Below are 23,810 nucleotides of genomic sequence, written 5' to 3'. Positions count from 1 at the left end.
GACACTTCAAATTTATCCACCCCCACCCCCCCCGAGTTCACTACAGAATCGAAGTTTAAGCAATTTTAAATTTCTTTTCATTTTAAACAGATCCAGAAAACAATTAAAAAGACAGCTCGCAGGGAGCAACTGATGCGAGAAGAGGCTGAGCAGAAGCGTTTAAAGACTGTCCTAGAGCTACAGTTTATTTTGGACAAGTTGGGTGATGACGAAGTGCGCAATGACTTGAAACAAGGATCAAATGGAGTACCAGTGCTGACAGAGGAGGAACTGACAATGCTGGATGAGTTTTACAAGCTAGTGTACCCTGAAAGAGACATGAACATGAGGTAGGCTTACAGTAAAGTACCTTTCTTTATAACTGTCAGTCAGTTAACAATGTATTTGTACTGTGGTGATTTAAAGACTTGGTAAGAAACTAACTCTTACAAATTATTTTTTTTAAGATTGAATGAGCAGTATGAGCAAGCATCTGTTCACCTGTGGGACTTACTGGAAGGGAAGGAAAAACCAATTTGTGGAACAACCTGTAAGTATAGTCTCTGTATTAAGAGATGGCACACTGAATTTGTGCTTGAACTAAAATACAATGTCTGATGTAAGAGAACTTTGGTAATTGATAACCTTTGTGAGTTTTTGGAGTAGCTACATTTTTCAGACCTTAGCTGGACTATAACAGAATAGCTTATAACTGAAGTGTGAAGTTACTGTGTGGTGTTTTTTGGGGGGTTTTTTGTTTGTTTTGTTTGTGTTTGGTTTTTTTTTTTTTTTTAACTGATGCAGCATTACTCAGTATTAAGCTTAGTCCATTCCTGGTATTTCAGCAGTATTCTGCTGCTGTTGGTGCTTAGTAGCAATTCTTTGTTTTCTGGAAAAGTGTGTGTTAACGAGGAGCTTTGTCAATAATATGACCTAATACATAAACTGTCATGACCTTATTTAGTGTGATGTGCTGCTCCCCTTTGTCTCCTGCAAAAAGCATTCTGGTTTTGCCCTCTTTTGATTGATTAACTCTGTGAATCAGGGTGTGATCATGCAGATGGACTGCTTTCTTGCAGGAATGTAAACTTTCACAAATACATAGCTTCTAACATTAGACCTTAAGAAAATGGCTCTGCTAGGCAGTTGTCTGTTTCTTGTATCACGGGGAATTATTGAAGTCTCTTAATTGGAAATCAATAGGAAAGTTTTAGGGAAGGTAATCCTTTTTAGTAGGTAAAATGGCTAACAACTTTCCCCCTTTTTTAAAAAAATCAATTATCCTTATTATATTAGAGTAATATTGAGCTGTTGAAAGAGTTTTTGTGTTCTGTTCATAGAAAGTGAAACAATAGTATTGCAATTGTTACCTAACCTGCTTTACTGAGGAATGATACACAGGAGATTGTAAGATACTGTGGCCTTAATGGTAATGAGATTTTCCTTGTTTGTGGCAGAACATCAAGTGGTTTATATTGTTGAAATAAAATTTTGTGAGGAGGTACCAGTATTTTTTTAATTAATATTTGTTTTGCAAGAACTCCAGTCTGAAATGGTTGTGATGTTAGGTCTTTGTGAGAGACCAAAGATACGTACCACATATTTTTCTCATGAAGAGACAGAGGAAGGAGAAGGTATGGGGATAGTTTTCAGAAGAGAGATGGTGTATGTTCCTTGGAGACCTAGGCATTCTCTTACTGGATGAAGTTGGGCTGGGTATTGTTTCTGGATCTTGGGATGAACTTTTAGTGATGTCATTGGCAGCCATAGCTGGTTCACTTTGTCTTTATAATGGGGATGAATGTTAATGTGTTTGTATGCTCTTCTCTGTGTGTGTATTGGTTCATACAGTGATTATCACTTGCCAGATGTGCATTGTGAATCTTCCATTTTGAGCATATTGGTTTTTGTTGGCCTAGGCAGTCAGTAATGCTGCCTTGCCAGTGTGGCTGATTTGGTTTTTAATTAGGAAATTACAAATAAATCAGTTACAGTTGAAACTTCAGTGAGTTTCTAAAACTTTCCAAACTGAAAACTAAGCAACCAGAGATTTTTGAAATAGCAGGAATAAAACTATGGTAATTACATTCATGAACTTTACCTCACTTAGAAGTGTTTCGCGAATCTTCTGAAGAGTATTACGTACTCTTAAGATTCTCCTTGCCCTTCGGATTTTTCTGAACCGAAGTGGATTATTTATTGGTTTATTTAGTATGATGTAGCAAGACAGAAGAAATTCTGTAACAGTAGTGTCCGTGGACTAGCTTAGGGCAGCAACGTCTTCCCAGCAAAAGGGTAATAAAATTTATGTGGGATCTTTGGGAAGGAAGGAAAAGATGATTAGGATTGAGTTACTGTTCATCTTTAACTTCCATTTTCCTAGATAAAGCGCTGAAGGAGATTGTTGAACGTATTCTTCAAACTAGTTACTTTGATAGCACCCATAACCATCAGAACGGGTTATGTGAGGAAGAAGAGGCAGCACCTGCACCTGCAGTAGAAGACGCTGTAGCAGAAGCTGGTAAGAATATGAAGATGCCTTGTGACTATCATGTTTGTGTTGTACTGTCTTGTCTCTTTGGATTCATCAGAATGATTAAATTGCAAATGTAGTTTTAAGTGCAGAAAACACCTTTCTCTGAATTCTTCAGGTGTGCTAGTGTTTTGAATAGAAATTGGTAGAATAGAAATAGATAATCAGGTATACATCTGGCCAGGCAACATATATAGAGGCAGTCAGCCATTCATTCAGCCCTGCTCCGAGCCATGAGGGAAGAAAAGCAGAGCGGTGTTCCAGAAGAATTCTGTAAGGTTGACTCTTGCCAGCTACTTCTTTGGAGGGACTGTAATCCTTTTTAATGATCACATCATAAATGTCTTCCATCATGTGCAAGGAAGGGCTTACTGTTCTAACTGTGGAGCATCAGCTGAATGAAGGAACAAAGTCACTTAGTACTGTTTTTGAACACATACTTCAGCATTTGTCTGTCCAGTATGCCACTTGCTGAAATAAGAACCCAGGCTAGCAAATTATTTAGAAGCAGGTTTATGCAAATGAAAATCATTGCCAACATCTCTTTCCTATTTTGTTTTCCTGTAGAACTTCTCATTATAATTTATAAACAAAATTTTGTTCATCTGTAGTATTAAAAAGGTCAAAGATTGAAGTTCTGGTTGCCTGAGGCTTCTCCGTTTTTCAAAGGTTCCTACCAGTTTAATTGTTTCTTAGAAGGGGAGAATTTTTGAAGCAAAGAGTATGCTTACATACTTAAGAAACTCGAGAATATGGTACCAAACTTCAAAATTAATGACTTTTTTTCCCTTTTGAATATGTTGTGGAGAAAATTGGAATTTGGGGTAGCTGAACATTACTCTTCATAGCAAGAATGTAATGTGATTATTTTTCCTTTTAAATTCAAAACTCTGAGAGTCTTTGTTATTCCTGACATTCTTGTTTTCTTCATTCTGAACACAAGTTTCTTCTTAATTTACCCTGTAACATTAGGTTTGTTTCTGAACCCAGCAGATACTTAACTGTACAAGTCAGCAATATTGAGGCTCTAATTTCAGATCTAATCAAAATCCCATCCCCTTGAAGATTTGTGACAAGGCGACTCCTTCCTTAATGTATAGCAAGCTTCTAATATTAGGTATTAATTTCACTCAGGAGTAAATGTGTGTCTGTTCATTCTTACACCTAGCTGTACTTCCTGGGTACTAATAGTCCAGAACACTACTTTAAAGTATATGCATGACTACTGCAAAAATGCATCAGACTTCTTCAAAATTCCACTTTATTGGGGAAGATTTTTTTCATCTAACTCTGTATCTTCTAGGTCTGTAACGTGGGGGTTTTTTCACATAAATGGTACATTTTTCTTACAGAACCTGATCCAGCGGAAGAATTTACTGAACCAACTGAAGTTGAATCAACTGAGGTATTAATCACTGGAAAGACTGTCATTTTGTATAGCTTTAATGCCACTTACTTTTACTTTCATACCCTTTCTTATTTTTATTTTAGTATGTAAACAGACAATTCATGGCAGAGACTCAGTTCAGCAGTAGTGAGAAGGAACAGGTAGATGAGTGGACAGTTGAAACGGTTGAGGTAAGATCTTGTGTACTGCAGGTAAAATTGCAATCCCTGTTTCCGCTGACTTGCAATTCATGATAGGTTTTAGTATTGCACCCTTTCTCCCCCAATATATATATAAAAATACATATATTTAAGTAGGCTTCGACTCACTACTCATTCTTCAATGACATATTTAGCTCAGGAGTACCTTAAATAAACACTATGCAGTCTGGCTAAGTTTGCAGAGAACCTGATTTTTTAAGACTCTTTTTCTTTAAGAGAACTTTGCTGCAAATGTAGAACTTGAGTTTATCTACACAGCTGCTGATAGCATGGCATAGTTGTGCGTTTCATTGAGCAGTTCCATGGAGAGGGAGCTGAAAATAAGTATCTAAATCTGCTCCAGCTTGCATATGCACATAATTTGATGTTAAAATATGCTTGTATGTACATCTCTGCTTTCAGGAACTGTAGTTCTTCGAGTATTTAACTTGTTACTACTTTGCAGTTGAGTGGTTGTTCACTTGTGATGTTTGTGCTGCCTTGCTCTCAGGATCCATTCCCAGTTTAGTAATTTAGACGTTGGACTTAACTACACGTGCAAGTCCATCATTTTATTATACTAGAATTTGTGTTCTTCACGTACTGGAAAGGACAAGTCACATGGAGTCATTCAAATGTTGGGCATGTTGGAACTTGGGTTGTATCTATCTGTTAGGAACAGGTATGAGCAGCATCTTTCAGGTGCTGGAGACAATTTTTGATTCATTTTAGCATTCTGCAGCAGGCAATTACAGATGGTCAATTTTTTTGTACTCTTCCTTGGTGTCTTCAGCCTCTTAAGTGTAGGAGTGGAGTAAGTGTTCATTACCTCTTCAAGTCGTGAAAAAGAGAGCAGCCATTTTGATCTGATTATCGAATCTGCCTGATTTTACATTCAGTCTGGCTGAAATTGGTATCTTGCAGTGTTGAAGACTGCTAAGAGATTTAACAATACTTGGGATGGGTGTGAGGCTTCTAGAACTAACTAGGCAACTTTGCCATTTGTGTGAATGATTTTTGTAGTATCTTGTCATAGTATTACATTCCCTTACTTAAAAAACCCTAAAATATCACTGCCATTGAATGCGATTTAAGAAATCTCTTAAGAAACCCTCTAAAAACACATGTTAAAGTCATGTTTGATTGGGGTATTCTTATAAGACACAGTATTTTAAAGTTAATACTTGATTGGCTTCAATCTGTCTTCAATTATGTACAAATTACATCTGTGTTTCTACCAAGTGTCCAGAGTAGCTTAGAGGTTCAGTTCTCTGTAGTTCTTAATATAAGTAGTATGAATGAGGACGTAAGAGTATAGGAGATGTCCTTATGATTGAAGCCAGTTGTGCTTCCCTTTGTTCTTAAACTGTAAGGCTGTATTGCACAGTTGAAAACTCAGATGCTTCCTCATGGGAATAATAATAATATGTGGTAACTGTGTTAGTATGGTAAAAGAATTCAGGTTGTAGTTTTGTATCAGACTAATGTCAGAAACTCCTAATTTTCCACACATCTTTACTAGTCAGCTAAATACGGATTACATCAGCTTTGTTTTTATAGAATAATGCAATACGAAGAATAGATACTTCAGTTGTCCTTTCTGTCCCAATTTCTTGAACTCTGTACAAATGAGCAGTTAGAAAAAGAGTTGAAGCCTGCTTCTTCATAATTGAGAACCTTACATTCTCAGATTTAACACAGAAAGGGGAAATTGAGAATAACTGTCTTTGAAATTACTCTTGCTGTTCTTACTGGCACCAAAATCCCATTTCTCATGGGAATGCAACTCGGTTGTCTTTAGGGAAGGTGATGATACACATTATATAGAGCCTCTGTGCTCTTCAGCTCAAGGTAGTTCTGGCATTAGTATGGTAGGAGCTGTGAATGATAGCTTTAATTTTGGAAGCTGATCGTATTCTAAAAGAGAACATTTACGCAGAAGATTTCTGTGATTGTTTATGAAGAGTAAGGCTATCGCAAACTCATCTCTTTTTCAGTAATGCTCGAGTAGATGTGATACATTCAATATTTCTGTGGTATGGTATGTTTCTAGTTAGAGAAGTGATGGTGTCTCACAATGACGTTTCTGTAGGGGCCTACCATAAGTTTTAAAGTAAAGAATTTGCTTGTGAATTTTCAAAGTGTATTTGTGTTTGGAGTGATGTTTTAATTTTGGTGAAGATGACCTTCATTGGTAAAAGTGGGGGGTTTGCTTCTGGGGTTTTGTTGTTGTTGTTTTTTGTATATATATATATTTTTTTTTTTTTTTTTTTAACTTCCTTTGTAATAAGTACCTGAATCTGCTTTTATAGAAAGTTCTCTGTGTCTTAGGTTATGGAACTTTGATTGGATGGATGTGTGTGTATTTTGTGTAGAATTGGAAACTGTTCTGTGACTGCCAGAAAACAAGTTCATTCTGGTTGGTTTGTGGTCTCATTAAACTTCTGTTTACCTCTCCTCCTTTCCTCCTCCTTTGCCCCCTGGCCTTCTATACCCTGTCATTCTCTGATTGTGTCTGGGCAGCTCTGCCTACTGAGAAGGTCAGGGGGTAGGGTGTCAGGAAGCAGGGTGTCAGAAGGTGAGCATGCAGTTTGATGAGTCAAATACTATTCTGCAGAGAGGTTCAGCTCCCCTAAAAGAAAAGTTTCACCTTGCTGCTGTGCCCCCAAGAATGAATGGAGATGTATGGTTGGGTAATAATTTGCTTTTTGAATAGTGGTTCTTGAGTAGTCTCTGTACTTTTTCATGCAGCAGACTGTTAGAAAGCTGTTAATTTTAGAACTACATCCTGTCCATTGGCAACTTGACACACCAAACTTGAAATTTTTTTTTAGTAGTTTCATCCTACTATGATTATAATAGGTCAAAGTACCTGGTAGTGAAAATAAGAAAGAAGGAATAGGCCCTAAACAGTTCCTTTTGACATGAAAAAAGGGGTTGAAAAAGACAGTGTAAAATATTAAACACCGCCTGAAGTTAGTACTGTACTGTTTGTGGAAAAAGGAAAACATTTGATAAAATTCTGTTCCTGTTCTGTGTTCTTAATTATTCCATCAGCTTTTGTTTTCTTGAAGATACTGAATTGTTATGAATGACTTGAACTTCATAAGTTGAGTGATAGTACTCAAGTAATTGAGAACATTTTTGGTAATAATTATGTAGATAAGTTGCTGCTGGTATTACCTCTCAAGTTTCACCTAGTCATCTGGCTTGCTTTTTTTTCTTTAATTTTAAAACTTTGTCACGTGCAAGAGGTCTATATATGTGCTCTAAATAACACTTTCAGAAAAAAAAATTTCCACTCACGGGGCTTAATTCTTAATTTGGAAACAGTCCATAATTTGAAGTTTGGGGACTGTGTAATACAGCAGAGCAGTTGTGCTTGTTTTCCAGTGTGGACAGCCTTAGGGTGTAATTCTATGGGAGTTGTCAAATTGCTTCTCTTTGGATGGCTAATAGTGGAGATTTGGGTCTGAAGGGAATCTTGAAGAGGAAGGTAGGTTGTGGTTGCTTTTTAGTTTTGTTTAGAGATCTTTTATTTTTTTTTTCTATTAGAGATGGCTAGGGATTTGGTCATGGAAAGAGTCATTGGAGTTTGTGAGGCAATTGCATGCTCTGAATGTCACATACAAACAATGTTTGTAAATTTGAGCAAGGAGTAGGCATACTGGAAAATGCTGTATGTTTCTTCAGAATAGGACTGTTTTGTCACTTGTCATGACTGCTGTTCAAAAATCTGTCTTCTGCAGTTCTAATTAGAAACCAGATATTTTACATAAATATTTTGAACTTTCAGGTGCGTGTATGCTAGTTTATATCCTATGCAGCTGTAAGTTTAAGGCTTACCTGTTTATCTAGAAGATTATTAATAATTAAAAGCTCATGGGAATAGAGAAGCAACAGACAAATTATTGGCAATGATCTTTTTAAAGGGCAGTTGTTGACATGAATGCAAACTGCAAATGGCACTTCTGTATTACAGGAGTAGCCTAAAGACCAAAACTGGTTAGGAACATTGAAAGTACTACTTTGAGCAGCTTGACCATCCTTTTAACTATCTGTTTTCAAGCTATTTGTTGATGGATGTTCTTAGATGCTTGTGTTCAAGTTTTCTGGTTGCTCTGCTGTCTTTGATAAGGTGGTATTTGAAAGCATGTTGCCATTCATCATACCTTTGTTTATGTGTGCCATATTGGAATATGTCTAGTAAATCTGAGCTTTCTTGCCCACTATGAATTGTGCTTCTGCTTCTGGGCTTCTGGTGTCCCGCAGTGCTGCCTGCTGTTTTTTGAGACTGTAAATCAGCTAGCTAGGATACCACTTGAGATAGCACTTGGGTCTAGACGTGGCTATGAAAATTTAAAATTTTGAAGCCTTAAGAAAGACCTCAAACTTCTGAATCTACTTACATTTACCAAAAAGGTATAAGAAAATAATTGTTCTTCATCTGTGCATATTTCTGAAACTTACACTTCCCTGACTTTCTTTAAATTGCCAAATGTTGATAAACTGCTGTCTCAAATCCTGCTATAAAAAAAATCCCCGTAGTATTGAACAAAGTTTTTGTTCGCATTGTTCTTAATGGGGAATAGAGTATAGATAGAAAGAAAATAGAGCACAGCCTGAACTTTCTGATCTTGTGAAGTGCTCAGATCAGTAGCTGGCTACCAGTATTGGCATGACTGTAGGAGGATGTAGTGTCTGTCTTCAAGAATGCTTTAGTAATTACGTCCATAATGAATTAGGCAATAGCCATAAATTTCAAGAACTACTGAGTCGCTTCTGTGCAGTGTTACCTTAAGCTGAAATTTCAGCTGGTTGCTTGTTTCTTGTTAGGTCGTAAATTCGCTGCAGCAACAGACACAAGCTACATCTCCTCCAGTTCCTGAACCTCACACACTCACTACTGTGGCTCAAGCAGATCCTCTTGTTAGAAGACAGCGAGTACAGGACCTTATGGCGCAGATGCAGGGGCCGTATAACTTCATGCAGGTATGATGGACCCACTGTACTGTGAAGCTAGAACCGAAGAAACAAAATAGCACTTTCTCACTGTTAGTCATGATTTAAAGAGCCTGCTGCAGTTTATTTGAAAGATAACTATGGTCTTGGAAACCATATAGTGCTGTATGGCAGGGTCTCATCCAAGGCCTGCAAACCTGTATTGCTGTCAAAGTACAGTTAGAATGTTACTTAGCTTTTCAGTCCTTGTTTGTACTATAACCTAGAGAGAAGGCAGAAAGTTGTGCATCACGGGGTGCCATAGTGTATCCTGCTTAAGTGAGACCAGCTGTAAAATACCCCTTCTGTAAGCCAGTTCTAAATTTTGTGTTAACGAAAAACTTCTACAATGCATGAAGAGACTACTTTTTGGGTAGCTTCTTGAAGGCTCTCTTTTAACCCCTAAAGTTAGAACAACTGGAAAAGCATTGGGAGATAGCGCAGTACATCAGGAAAAGCCTCTCCTCCTCCTCCACAGAGTAGACACCTTGGTAACAAATGAGGCATACACTTCTTGTGTTCCTTTTTTTCTTTCTTCCTACAAAGTGCTAATTTAGGATAAGGAATAAAGAATAGTTTGCCACCTATTCTGTCTGGCTATTAAAATCTCCTTTCAGTTAGCTTTTTTTCAGGTAAGCCCTGATTTGTATACGTGGACTGATTTTAATTGATTTAAATGTATGGTAAAACCAGCAATTGTGTAACTGTGGACTAAGCTTCCTTTATTGTGACCTGGTCATTTCTGTATTCTGAATGTTAATATTTTTAAAATACAATAAATTTGATGTGATTTTTTTATTTTATTTCTTTTTCTAGGACTCTATGCTGGAGTTTGAGAACCAAACACTTGATCCTGCCATTGTATCTGCACAGCCCATGAATCCAGCACAAAATTTGGATATGCCACAAATGGTTTGCCCTCCAGGTTTGTAATGGTAAATCCTAAACATAAATATTGGGGGAGCCTGCAAGTCATCTATTAGAAATGCTTCAGTTACTGCTACATAGTAAAAGGGTCATCACAAGTAATAATACAGTACTGTTCAAGTGTGTTTTTCTTAGAACTATGATTGTACTTTTGAAGCATACTATTTGTAGACTTCAGATTCATTCTTGCTTCTAAGTTTTGCTTGCAATTGTGGAACATTTTAAACTTCTTATAAATGGGCAAAATATAGTTTTGCTTAGTCTTTTGGAAATTGCTGGACAATTTTGGACAACTGGAAAAAATGTACTTTGCATGGAAATGGTAACTGGTATTTTGACTATAGCTTTGCCATGCTAAAGGGATAGTCATCTTTATGATGATCAGGTCTCAACTGAATTAGATCAGATGGTAATGCTGTTCTGTAAAAGGTTTGATTGTACTATGTAATAAGTGGAATTATTTTACTTCAGTTCATGCTGAGTCAAGACTTGCCCAGCCTAATCAAGTTCCTGTGCAACCAGAAGCTACACAGGTAAAATGTTCAGTGAATTGTAGTTTGGATTTTAAATTGATTTTAGGCTTGATTGATGTTATAATAGGATTTAATTCCTAACTATATGAGAAACTCAAAAAGCTGAAGTTCTGATTTTGAGAGACTGGTTATCTCCATTATTTCTCCAGCATTGTCGCTTATAAGCATTACTATATACATTTTTTTATGCTATGCAGACATTGCATATTTTCTGTAATGGAGTCTTATCAGGCATTATCCTGTTCAGAAAACTGTCAGGTTCAAGGTTGTAGTACGAGTTTATTGAGGAAACTGCATTTCTAATTAGAGGCCTCTTAAACTGAAGGGCACAAGCACGGAAGCAGTTGCAGTTTGGACTGCTCATTCTAATGGCCCAATGTGGACTTTCTGGCAGTTACCAGTTCTTTCAATCTGTGGAGCTCACCTCAGTCTTCAGATTTGGTGTGTGGATGTGATTTTCGTTTCACAGATTGACTTCCATGTGGCTGTGTGTTAGGCTGCCATAACTTAAAATCTGTATTCCATGTGACAGTGGTGAATTTTAAGTGTTTCTTTCATGATTGAGAGGAAGGACTTTGGAATGCTGCTCTGCGTAGTCCTGCTCTAATGTAGCAGTTTAATTTGAGGTTTCTCTGTGCATTTCTGTTCAAGATGGACTAATAATTTGACATGCCAATCTTTGCCTAGTATTCTCTTTCATGTTAAGCCACGTGTAGTAATATTTTTAATTTCAGTAGAGGCAAGTTGTCCTTTATTTGCTTATTGTCGACAGAAATGCCAAAATGAAAATAACTTGATTAAAGGGCAGTATGTATCTGTTCAAGTGGGTGTTAGACCACAAATAGATTTAATGGATTGACTATATAGTTTGTGTTCCCTTCTTTTTACTTGCTCTGTTAAGGATTAGTCCCAGTTGCTTGCTTGGATAGTATTTTAATACTGGGAGTTGTAGAGCAGTCAGAATGAGTTTGAATGCTGTTTTTAGTTGAGCTTTCCCAAAATTCCTTTTTAAGTAGAATCTCTTAAATTTGCTTCTGCAATGTATAAATGTATTCAGCTTTTCATTAAGATGTGTCAGTTTCTTACGGAATTGTCTAGAGATGAAAGAACTTCCTGATTTTTGTATTAAGCACGTGTGGCATCTGTGAAGGACTCTGCTGGTCTCAAGTAATGAATCTGATCCTTATAGATATTTGAAAACCAAAAGAAAAATCTGGATAGATTATGTATCTCAGAGTAATGGTAGTATAAATTGCTTGCTTTATCTTGTCCAGATTAGATCTGCAAGTTTTAATTCACTCATTTTTATAGAAACAGGAATGTGGTTTTTATTTTTTTTCTTGAGTTTCCTCTTTATGCTGAAGTGCTAGTACTCTCAGCAGTTTTGTTGTTTTGTAGGTGTAGGAAAATTTTTTTTGGCAGAGAGTTCTCTCTGCACTAGCTTCTATTTTACTGTTAAATGATGTCTGTGACTTGCTCCAGTGGATTTTTTTTTTTCTTATTTTCCTTACCTCAGCCAGTGCTGCCAATGCTTCCCTTTGGGATCTTGCAAGCAGTAGCTAAACTTACCTCTTTCTTTTTGAATGTTCAACAAGGTGAACATTCAGCACACCCATCAGTTGTTATCAGTTGCCTGTTAAAGTCACCAGTAACCTTAAATGCAAAGTCCTCTGCTTTGCTGGCTAGAGTTTTCACTGGACTCTATGTAGGGGAGCAGAGGCTGTAGAATGAGCAAATTCAGTCTATTGGAAACCAGCACTTCTCTATTTCTGTATGAGCTTGGAGTTCTCTTGTGTAAACTGTATATTTCTCTCTCTTTCCCCAGCTTTATTATGGTAGTTGGGTTGCATAAGGAAGTGAGAAGGATGTTCTTCAGTAATAGCAAATATGTCCAGCTGATTCAGAAATATCCACAGAATACAATCTGTGAGAGGGTGGATGGAGTGGCATGTTAGAATATATGTCAAGATGAGGTGGTTAAACCTCTACTTGTTAAAAAGCACTTAATTTTTAATGGTTGTAAAGATTTGCTGGAATACATACTTTTACTAGAAAGTACCATTCATTCCAGAGTTCTGTGATACTTTTTATAAAAACAGTGTGTGAGCATCAGCTGACTTTTGGGGGCTTTGGGGTTTATTTTGTCAGGTTCCCTTGGTTTCTTCTACAAGTGAGGGATATACAGCCTCCCAACCCATGTATCAGCCTTCTCACACAACAGAGCAACGGCCACAGAAAGAATCAATTGACCAGATTCAGGCAAGTCAGATTTCATAGGGGTGGGAAGGACTTTGCTTGCAGGTGTGATCAAATGTTAGTCTATGTTTCTTTGTAAATAAAGTTTTGTAATTTTCAGTTACCTATTGATAGGGCCGCTTCAGTTCTGTTTAATTTCAGAGTTTTGAGCCTGTCTGTGACCAGTTAAGTCCTTCACAGTAAGACTTCTAATTCACAAGATTGTCTGTTTAGTTAGAAGTAAGATGCATATGAGCATCAGTGTTGTTGGCTTAGGAAATGTCATTTACTTTTTTACATTGGCTAGGAGTTAGCCCAGAAGCTTTTTCATTTCCCCCTGTAGTTTTTTCTAGTTGTGTTTCAAGTTAGAGGGAGAAGACTGCTAGGTTTTTTTCCTGTCTCATTATGCTGTTGTGAATGAGGTTGTTCAGCGGAAGTAGAAAATACTCATTTGTTGAGGTGAACCTGAGCCATTGTCACATTTTTTTAAGTGAAGTTTTTAAGTTAAATTTTTGCTATTATTCAAAAGCTGCTAAAATGTTGTTTGTTTTAATTATTAGGCTTCAATGTCACTGAATGCAGACCAGACCCCGTCATCATCATCACTTCCCACTGTATCCCAGCCACAGGTGTTCCCAGCTGGGTCTAGCAAGCCTTTGCATAGCAGCGGAATCAATGTTAATGCAGCTCCATTCCAATCCATGCAAACAGTAAGTAGTAAATTAATATCGAATCCCTTTATTTTGTTAGTCATTCCTTTTGTTGTTACACAAACACTGGAATCAGTCATGTAATTATATAAAATAGCCTTTGGTTATTCATGTCTCAGACTTGCATACTTCTTTACATGATGTGATGAAGAATTGTAAAAAATTAGTTGGACCAGGGAGCTATTTTTCTGCCATTGTAGGTATTCAACATGAATGCACCTGTTCCTCCTGTTAATGAGCCAGAAACCCTTAAGCAGCAAAATCAGTACCAGGCCAGTTATAACCAGAGTTTCTCCAATCAGCCTCACCAAGTAGAACAATCAGATCTTCAGCAAGAACAACTCCAGACAGGTAAACTTATTTCAGCAAAAACTAAAGTGGCAATAGCCTCAGTAGAGCAGGTGATCAGGCTGTGAAGTCCTAGATGATGTAGCAAAGCATGTCACACATTCTCAAATGTTACTAGTCTTGCAAAGCTTTCCCTTGAACAATACTGCGTTTTGTTATTCTGTCTTGCTTTGAATATCCAACAGGGGGTGAAATGTGATATGTATATCTCCCAATTGTTAAAAGAATTTTCCCACTTGATTCAGTTTTATATGGGTTTAAAAAAACATGAACAGGATTAAGGATTATTCTAAAGGTGAAAGCAATGTAGTGGACTACTTGCTCTGCTGATAAGGTTGGATGATCCTTAAATTTGTTTTTAAAAAAAAAAAGGTTATACTGTTCGGCATTTTAAAAAGGAAATAGTAAGCTAAATTGAGAGCAAATACAGACTGCTTCTCACAGGTGATACAAGGTTCACAAAGATCTAGAAAGTTTTGCTAAAATCAGTTAGACATGATTTGAATACAGCAGGCAAAATGCTTTCCAAGTTAGCAACTTCAAAAAACAAATGGTAAAATAAAGTCTACGTACAACGCTAGTCTTCTCCCAGCACTCTCCTCGCTTTCCACTGAGATAAAATTTGCAGATGCAGAGAGGGATTTTGAGTGAAGGACACAGGACAGAGATGACAAGGGTGAAGTGCTAACAACTACTGGAAGTGGAGTAAGGAAAAAGAGCCCAATCCTTTTTCTCTAAAACTGATCATGATCTTGAAATTTTTCTTCTTGAAAGTTAGGATACTGGGGCGGGTAGGATAAGAAGAGGGAGAACCAAGTTTTCACTGTTTATCTATACGGTTTTTGAGCCATATACATACAGTACAAGGCAGAAGGATAGTCTGGGGAATGCTGGTTTGGAAGGTGGGCTATGCAGTTTTAAATGCTTAACTTACTGTAACAGTAAATGGAACTGTTGATACACAGAAAATGCAGTGGCCTTAGAAGAAAACCTGCACACGTTAAACACTCAAAAGGATGACCACTTCTTGTGTTGCACAAGAATTGATGGGAAGTTGAGGAGAAAGGAGGACCTATGCAAAAGTTCCATAGGGCTCTGGCTGAGTGAAGGAGGCATAAAGTTGTGTTTCCTTTTGGGTGATTCCCTGCATATGAGAGGGACTTATCACTGACAAATATTCTTTGAGATCTTGCTTTAGCACTTGGTATCAGGCTAAATTTTACAGCGGTTTTGCTCTTACATACAGAATTACATCTTTTATTACACTTACTGAGCCTATAACCCTTGGATTGCTTTCATAATCCACTTCATTCCTGACAATTCCTGTGAAGTGACGATGTTGTGGCATACCTTACTTCAAAGATGCACATAGTCTCAACCTATCCATCCTGCTCTTGCCCTTTGATTTACATGCCCTTTAGAAAGAATCCTCCAGCCTGTACAGTCAAAACATCGGCTCTGTTAAAGTGTTCTGTCAATCTCACCTTAGTCAATATAGCTATACCTAACAGAATTTAATTTGTGAAAGGAAGTAATTCTTAGTGGCTCTCTGCCAGTTCAGAGGGGAGGAAGTTACAGAAGTGGGTTAACTTATTCATATTGGGGTTTTTTTCTAGATTTTTAAAGGGTTTGAAATAGCACAGGAAAATTGTACCTGTGTTAGGAATACTTGTTGCTGACCTTACAGTAGAGACTTTGGACGCTGACTTAAATCAACTCTACCATTTCTGGGTTGTTTTAATATTGTGGGATATCTGACTAGTAACCTGATACTGAATTCTGCAGATTATTTTTCTTTGAATGGGTGAGCATATATTGATGTGTTCAGTGGTATTTGAGAGCTTTGAATGTTGAGTTTGAAGAGAGTATATGTGGGAACATAAAGAAATGCAGACTTTTATACTTCATTTTTTTCCCCCCAATTCCAATATAGTGGTTGGTACTTACCATGGTTCCCCGGACCAGACTCATCAAGTGGCGGGTAACCACCAGCAACCTCCCCAGCAGAATACTGGATTTCCACGTAACAGTCAGCCTTATTATAACAGTCGAGGAGTGTCTCGTGGTGGATCACGTGGGGCTCGTGGCTTAATGAACGGTTACAGGGGACCGGCAAATGGATTTAGAGGTAAACAGCTTTATTAAACTCTCTCATTTGACTTCTTTCTGGAAACACCGTGTCAAAATACTAAGTGTTAAACTGACCTACTCTAGTTTTTATATTTTAGTAGTATCTCTGTAAGATATTTAAACTTGTACTAAAAATTCCATTTGCTTTAGCTAACTTCAAGCAACTTAAATTTTAGGTGTTTGGTTAGGCTTCCTACTTAGATGTAAACAAAGAGGCATTTTTTTCCGTTCTGTGCTGAAGGTTTGGTGTTAGTTTGATTAGGCGCATCTAGTGCAAGTTTTAAGCAAACACGGAACTATCCCACTGAATTTCACAGCCATTAAGTGAGGAATTCAGATGTCAACTAATACTTCAGAAATGGTTTTTATTTCCAGCTATGGTAGAAGCAGGGTATTTTAGAGTTCCGTGTTTTATCATATTGAGAATAGGCTGGATCATGTAGAAATAAAAGAACAAAAAAGTCCAAAAGTCATTACTCTGAGGGAATTAACAGGAGCGGAGGAATGATGTTGTAGTTTTGGATAAATAAGAGAACTTTCATAATTCCTGGAGATTATAATATGTGGCTGTCAATGTTAGGAAGATGTGTATGTTAGAATGGGAGAGACAGTTTCCTTGTCAGATGTTCTGGGATTAAACTAATGGATACAGTATTGTCTGCTTTTGCCATGTTCTCTTCCTCTTATGTGGTTGGAGAGTAGAGGAGGAACTCGTATAATAAAAATACAACTGATTGTAGTAGGGAATGCAGTGGTCGCTACTTGCGTGCTTAAAATTGGTCTGGATTCCAAGTGTCAGACCCTTGGGACTGGAGCCGCCCTTGGACATGGTTCCCAGCACTCAGAAGAGTACTGTCTCAGGAGCAGCTTATTGCATGAGTTGGCTGTTAATGGCCTTTCAGGTCACAGCTGTTACATTTATATCCTAGTATTATGTTTAGCTCTGGATTGAATGTTCTGTAAATCAAACCTGAAATTACTAGAGAAATGCATTGAGTTGCTATCTCCTCCCAGTTCTTACGAGGTCGTAATTCTTGTTTCTTGTAATAGTATTAGCACTGATGTTGCAAACATTTGCTTGACTTCTAGGTAAACAGTACTTACTAAAGGGTTTTTTTCCTCAGGTTTAGATAAAATGCTGTTATTGCTTTTCTTTATGTGGTAGCATAAAGTTATTTCCAAGTGAAACACTTGTACCCTGTTTTGTAGGAGGATATGATGGCTACCGTCCTTCCTTTTCCAACACTCCGAACAGTGGTTACACGCAGCCCCAATTTAATGCTCCTCGGGATTATTCAAACTACCAGCGGGTAAGATACCATTATGTTGTGACAGTCTAGAAGTAGAAGAAAAAAGTACCTGTCAAAGAAAGCACTCAAACAAATGTATTAGTGAAAACTTTTCTGAGGACTTTTTTTTATTTCTAATGAAGACAAAAGATTCAGGTACTAAACAGGTATTTAGGAATAGCAGAATATTAAATGGCTGGTTATAATTGGGAAACGTGTTCTGTTTGGCTGATTGATCTCTAAATGAATTAGTCTAGTAACTAGAGCAAAGTTGAGTGAATTATAAAGCACTCTTTGTTTAATTATTTTCACAGCTTTGTGAGATAGAAACTTAAAGAGGAACTTAAATCCATTGAAATTAACTTTTCAAACTTGTTTGGGATTGCCTGTCTTCTGCAATGCTGATATGTTACTCTGAAATCTGCATAGAATTTTGTTGTTCAGCTTAAGACTGACTGGAAAATGTCTAACTCTGCATATCCCCAAACATGTATTTATAAGCAAATGAGATGGTAGATTTTGATCCTGCCATTAGGATGTTGCTTCATTTATTGACTGGTGCTTCAGCAAATTCATCTGTGTAGTTTGAAAAATTTGAACACTAAATAGCTCTATTTACATTTCTTATTTACATTGAACACCACACCCTGTAACTGGAGAGAGAATTTATCATTGTACATTTTCCTGTATCTGCTAGGTACCAGTAGGAATAAGAGTTTATTTTTCTAAGATTAATTTAAACTAATAAAATGCTATAAGTTGAAGTCACAGGTGTTTTGTCAGTGCATATTGTTTCAAATGCTCCTTATTTTATTGGCAATTAATAGCATCCTGAAACATAACAAAATGCCCAGGGTTTGTCGTAACTTTTTTCATTTCTTTGCTTCAGGATGGATATCAACAGAATTTCAAACGTGGCTCTGGACAAAGTGGACCTCGGGGAGCTCCTAGAGGTAATTCCTGAGTAGTAAATAATTGATTTGGGCTGAATGCAAGTTTTTGATCCATCTTTTGGAGTTCTGGAATTTAAGAGTTACCTCACTCCTTATTCAGCAGGTCACAGCTGAAGAATAAGCTTAAATTTCCTCTGACCTCATAGTTGACCCTGCTTTTGAACAGGGCTTGGACTTGGAGGACCTCTTGAGGTTCCTTCTGACTTGAATTCTACTTTCATCCTTTGAACTTGTGGTGGAAGTTTATTGGGTTGTTGAATGAGGAATTCTTTGTAAAGAAGTTAAAACAACAATTGCTTTTGACACTTTAAATGTGGCAGAACCATTTAGTTGCCTTTTATCAATGAAAGCCTTAGGAAAGTGATTTTTTTTTTTTTTTTCTTGTGATGCTTATTGTGACTTATGATCTGCTTACTAGGTGCATTAGTAGTTTGCAAGTAAGACTTGCTTATAAAGCAGAGGTCAGGCTTGAGCCCACTGTCAGCTTTCAGAATTGTGTGTTACTCTGTTGCACTAAAAAATGTCCTACTGCATCTGTTGTGGAGATCTCTTGATCTAAGGATGCTAAACTTCCCTTCACGCTCATCTGTTCCTTGATCCTATAGAATTGTTGCTTTTAGCTTACGGAGGTGTGTTGTCTGTAGCTTCCTAAGAGTGTTTGCCACTGAGAAGACAAAACAAACCCACACACATAATGAGGCTGTAGTGGAACTTCTAAATTTTATTTTCAACGCTATTTCCACAGTTCTTTTTTTTTTTTAGTAGATTTTTGGTGATAAGACTGTCTTCTGTCTCAATACAGACATTTCATGAGAATGTTGACTTATCACTAGAGTGCCTTGTCAGTGAGGACAGCTCAAGGCTGTACATTGCACTGTTTGCGAAACCACAGTTCCATGTGGTAGTCCGGTTTTGAAGAGTTCTGTCCTTGATTGTCTTGGTACTGAAAGCCCTATAGTGTGGAACTGTGGCCTGAAGTCCACCGTGGTATTAGGCTGTAGTGAAGCTGAGAGCATATTTCAGGAAGCACAACTATAATGAAGACAAGTCTTGAGGTTCATTGGGCAGGGATGTGCAGGCAAACATGAGAGGGATTCCCCAAGTGACCTACAATTCTCATATAGTGAGAGTGTGAGCTACAGGCAGTCTCTTTCTTAAGGAAGAATGGAAGTTAAAACATGATTAGTTAGGTCACAGTACTTAAATTTAAAATACAGTAAACCGATTATTGCCTTACATTACTGCAAAACTTCTTACTTGAAGTGATTACAACTTTGTAGTTCTGGGAAAAAAAGTACTGGGATGAAGCTGAAAAATGAACAGACAGGTTATGTACTGTTGAGTTTTGATTTGAAGGAGCTTTTAAGACCATATGTAGTCTAGATACGCATCTGGGAATTGTTACCCAGTTTGGACCAGAGTTTTTAGGAATTTTTTTAAAATAACCTGGCTTCATGCATAATTCAAGAGCCTTTTTGTCTGTTTTCTAGGTCGTGGAGGGCCCCCAAGACCAAACAGAGGGATGCCTCAAATGAATGCTCAGCAAGTGAATTAAACAAATTCACGGGATTACATTAAACGCCAAAAACACACTGGCCAGTGTACTATACATGTTACCAGAAGAGTTATTATCTATTTGTTCTCCCTTACAGGAAGTTTGTTGTAAAGGGACTATTTTCATTACCCATAATGACAGGACTACAGTTGCCAGCTTTATATTACCTGGATATTGAAAGGAACGAATCAACGTTTACTCTGCATGTTCTGTCCTAAGCGTCATCTTGAGCCTTGCACATGAGATTCAGATTCCTCACCCTTGCTAAGAGTAAAGCAAAAAAGGCAATTTTCAGGGTGATCCAATCTCCATGGTTAACTGAAGTGGCAGGAAAAAGCAAAGACTCACTTCTGACGTTTAAAAGTGATGTAACAAATTTGGATAAAATCTGCAAATTCTTAAAAGATTTACTGTGGTGGCAGTTGATAAAACTTAATGTTCCCATGAAAGGATGGAAAAAGTGAAGTGTGGCTTGGTAGAGCAACTGCATTTCAGCTTTTTCTTACTAAATTGAAGCACTGAACAGTTAAAGATGCGTAGTAATGCATATTTCCCTGAATAGACAAATAGGCTTATAGCCAGTTTTTGACAAAGCAGCAGCACCCCTTAGCTGCGGCACTCCTCATCACCAGGGCCCTGTTTACTGTGGCTAAGGATTTAAGATCGCTTGCATAACTGCTAATGTAATTGTGTAATTTTTATTTTTTTTTTTAAACAAGAAGAAAAGCTTTGATTTGGCACTTCAACAAACTTTTGCAAGAAATGTGAGATATGATCTGGATGGCCACTGTATATTTGATGTGAAGTATTTAGATATCTCTTTGAAACACTTCTAAGTTTCTTTGATAGCAATGACTTTTGTAAGGATTGGTATTCTCTATCATTCCTTATGACTTGCACATTGTCTGTCACTAATACTTGACCTTGCTGTATTATCACCTAAATAACTGATGCCGGTACTGATGGAAATCTCTAATGGATAATCATAACACTTTTGGTCACATGTCCTTTTGTCTTTCCTGCAGCCTTGAAGGTTTTAAGAAATCTCAAATGCCCGCTGCTGCTGCCCTTTTAATTGCTATCTTTTGAAAAGCACCAGTATGTGTTTGAATTGATTTCCCCTTTTAAGGGAAATGACAGCCAGCAGTTACAGTTCTAATGGTATAAGCAAGACAAATAAAACATGTTTATAAAAATTGTATCCTGGAACACTGGTTTTCAACGACTGAAACAAATGTAATGTGATGGGGTGACATTTCATGAGGTTTTGGGGTTTTTTTCCCTGATAGATTCTCTTCTTCCTGAATAGATGTAAACCCTCCTCCTGTTTTTCTGATTTTATTCTAATAGCTGTGACTTCTGGGAAACTTCTTTTTATGGACTTTCCTTTTCATCAAGGCAGCAATGTATAAAAGTAATGGCATAAGACTAGGAGCTGGAAAATACCAAGTCTTATTCAAGTTTTACTGCATACTTGTGGTATAATCTTTGGAAAATCACTTGTGCCTACCTTTTGCGCACATGCACTCTCTCTGCAGTGGGGAGAATATATTGATAGCTGCCTCCATAGAGGTGTTGGTAGTTCTGTTGCATTCTATAGCACATGCAAGAAGGAAAGTGCTATATGTGTTAAGTATTGCTCATCAAATAATTCCTACCTGTGGAAAGGTGAAATTAAGGAACAGCTACATGTTGTTTAACTGTTATATATAAAACTGAAGGTTGTTTTCACTCAGAGGGTCATTTCTACTTTGTATCATAACTGAACTTTCAGAACTTGTAGTCAGATATTTTGATTTTGTTGTGAAATAATCTGAAACTCTATACAAATAGGTGGTAATATCACTTTTCTGTGTTCTGTGTGAAGAGCACAAATGAGATGTTTTTACTGAGAAAAGTGATAAGCTTGTGAAGATGATATTATACACCAGACATCTTGAAACGATGCTGATGGCTAGAAGCAGCAGTTTTAGTCAAGGTCTAGAAACATTCCGTACCAGTATAACAATATAAACTGCAGTCCGGTGAGAAGTTGCTGTTCTGTGTCTTTTTTAGGAAGCTGTTACTGAGATAATAGTCCCAACTGTTTTTTAACTGGAAAAAATAAAAAGACAAACCTTTTGATGTTGAACTGATGTAGGAAAACAGTGAATTCTTTTTTATTATTATTATTTTAACTTTTTGTGCATCAGCTTACTTTTTAAATGGTTGATAGAACACAAGCTATTCAGCTTTTTCCATTGCACACCAAATGCTTCTTAAATAGCTAATTGTAGTTTGACAGTAAACTTGCAGCATACTGAATTAAAGACCGCTGAATGGATCAGAACATTCCACTTAAGGTTTTGGGGTTTGCTCTTTTTTTTCCAACTTAAATTTATTAATAAAACATCAGGTAGTTGAGAGGCCTCTTAACTGAGATACAACTTTGTAAGCCTTTTCATGTATGAAAATGGTCTTTAGAGTAGCTGCTCTACTGTATACTGATAGAGGGAGATGTGTTAGAATAATAACCGTAAAGCAAGTACGTAAGATGTGTTTAATCTGGGAATTTGCACTGACTCCTTTAATCTCAATATGTCTGTCTAATAAACAGTATGCTGAAAAATTGGCTTGAGTCACACTATGGCACATAGATCCACTAACTGGTTTTCTGGCCTGTTCAGGGGAGCTTTTAAGTATCTTCGCTCTGTAACTTAGCTCTAGATCTGAGTTACCTCCAGATCACAAGCACTCCTAGATATGTTTCTTTTGAAAAAGACCATCTTTTGAAAAAGACCATTGTAAGAAGTGATCCTGTTGGTGGCAGTTCTGGGCTGGTCTGTTGCAGGGCCCTTTCTGGGAGCCAGGGGACGAGCTGTCGTCATTCTAGTTAGGTGCTGTGGTAGGGCCTGATGCCTGTGGTTGGGAAGTGTGAGTGAGCATAACAAAGTGCTACTACTGAGCCTGCATGTAGACACATCAGTTGCACTCTTTGGTGGTTTTACTTGATTCTTTGTGAATCACTCTTCTGGGAGCATAACAAGACTAGTTATGACTGCTTTCTTGCATATACAGCTACTATGAGGAGATGCAGATTTTTATTTTGGCAGGGGCTTTATTTAATATTGCTAGGCTGTACAGTGGTATGTGTTTGAGAACAACTTCTAGCTTCAGCATCTTATTTTGTCTAGGCTGTAATACAAGGATTCTTGAGTAAATAATTTATAAATCACTTGAGTTTCCAGATGTTTCTACCTAAAGTTACTGTGTCTGGGAAACCTGGATCCTTCCTAGATGTCCTGTAACTTAAATACTTAACTCGGAAATCATAGCTATTGTCTCATACCTAAGGTCAGTTTTGTCCTACATTTTACTTCTGTGTTCTCCCTGAATACGGAATGTCTTTTTAAGAACAGTTCACCAATACAACTTCTGGATTTGGCTGTGGAGGGATGACTAGACTTCACTTAATCCCTGCTTTCTTTCCAAGATACTGTCTTTTGTGTATAGCAATCTCTTAAGGCATAACTTCATCCAGAGTAGTTGGAAGAGTAGTGTTGACTTGTTAATAGACAGTTAATGTATTCTGCTGGGACTTTATAGCTCAGAGAACTTAGTGACCTTAAAAATGTGTCTTCTTAAAATGTCCTGACCTTATTTGTTAGGCAGATTCTTTGATTGGGTTACAGGTTACTTTCATATGTGTCTTTGGAGAATGGATTGAGCTTCCTTCTTTCCCCCAAATGGCATTTGAGTAACTACTTTGGAGAGAGAAAAGTTACTGAAAAGGCTTTATCTCTAGACAAACATTGAAAAGATGATAAATGATACTGAAAAAGTGGTTACCCTTCATACGATTAGAAGCAAATAAGGCAAAACCTTTGTGGTCCAGCAGAATAAGATACAAAATCAATGGGTTAGAAAAATCTTTACCTTCCTATTCCTTTTTTTTTTTTTTTAAAAGTTCTGGTGTTGCCTAAGCTGAGTAGTTGACTTTTCTTACCTCTTCTTTGCAAGAACCATTTATTATAAATGCACATCTGAGATA

The 23,810-nt window shown here is 37.3% G+C and overlaps 1 protein-coding gene across 5 annotated transcripts in view; it reads left to right on the top strand.

Moving 5' to 3' along the window:
* CAPRIN1 (cell cycle associated protein 1) overlaps positions 1 to 20,506 on the top strand; it is a 34,672-nt gene extending 14,166 nt beyond the window's left edge. For 2 of the 5 annotated variants that reach the window (XM_010563660.1, XM_010563663.1), the window contains 15 exons: positions 91 to 329; positions 447 to 529; positions 2,363 to 2,500; positions 3,865 to 3,917; positions 4,004 to 4,090; positions 8,936 to 9,091; positions 9,917 to 10,025; positions 10,499 to 10,560; positions 12,709 to 12,819; positions 13,356 to 13,505; positions 13,706 to 13,856; positions 15,787 to 15,981; positions 17,193 to 17,293; positions 18,162 to 18,225; positions 19,716 to 20,506. In XM_010563660.1, the coding sequence (XP_010561962.1) occupies positions 91 to 329; positions 447 to 529; positions 2,363 to 2,500; positions 3,865 to 3,917; positions 4,004 to 4,090; positions 8,936 to 9,091; positions 9,917 to 10,025; positions 10,499 to 10,560; positions 12,709 to 12,819; positions 13,356 to 13,505; positions 13,706 to 13,856; positions 15,787 to 15,981; positions 17,193 to 17,293; positions 18,162 to 18,225; positions 19,716 to 19,780 (1,764 nt within the window). In that variant the 3' untranslated portion in view covers positions 19,781 to 20,506. Of the gene's footprint in view, positions 1 to 90; positions 330 to 446; positions 530 to 2,362; positions 2,501 to 3,864; positions 3,918 to 4,003; positions 4,091 to 8,935; positions 9,092 to 9,916; positions 10,026 to 10,498; positions 10,561 to 12,708; positions 12,820 to 13,355; positions 13,506 to 13,705; positions 13,857 to 15,786; positions 15,982 to 17,192; positions 17,294 to 18,161; positions 18,226 to 19,027; positions 19,281 to 19,715 lie in introns of all 5 variants that reach the window. The other 3 variants (XR_774129.1, XM_010563661.1, XM_010563662.1) reach the window with 3 other exon arrangements.
* Positions 20,507 to 23,810: the final 3,304 nt, after the last annotated feature.

The sequence above is a fragment of the Haliaeetus leucocephalus genome, unplaced genomic scaffold (genome assembly GCF_000737465.1).
Source record: "Haliaeetus leucocephalus isolate CR32 unplaced genomic scaffold, Haliaeetus_leucocephalus-4.0 Scaffold173, whole genome shotgun sequence".
Taxonomy (NCBI): Eukaryota; Metazoa; Chordata; class Aves; order Accipitriformes; family Accipitridae; genus Haliaeetus; species Haliaeetus leucocephalus.
Note: the sequence above shows the minus strand (reverse complement) of the source record. Positions and strands in the feature narration are given on the sequence as shown.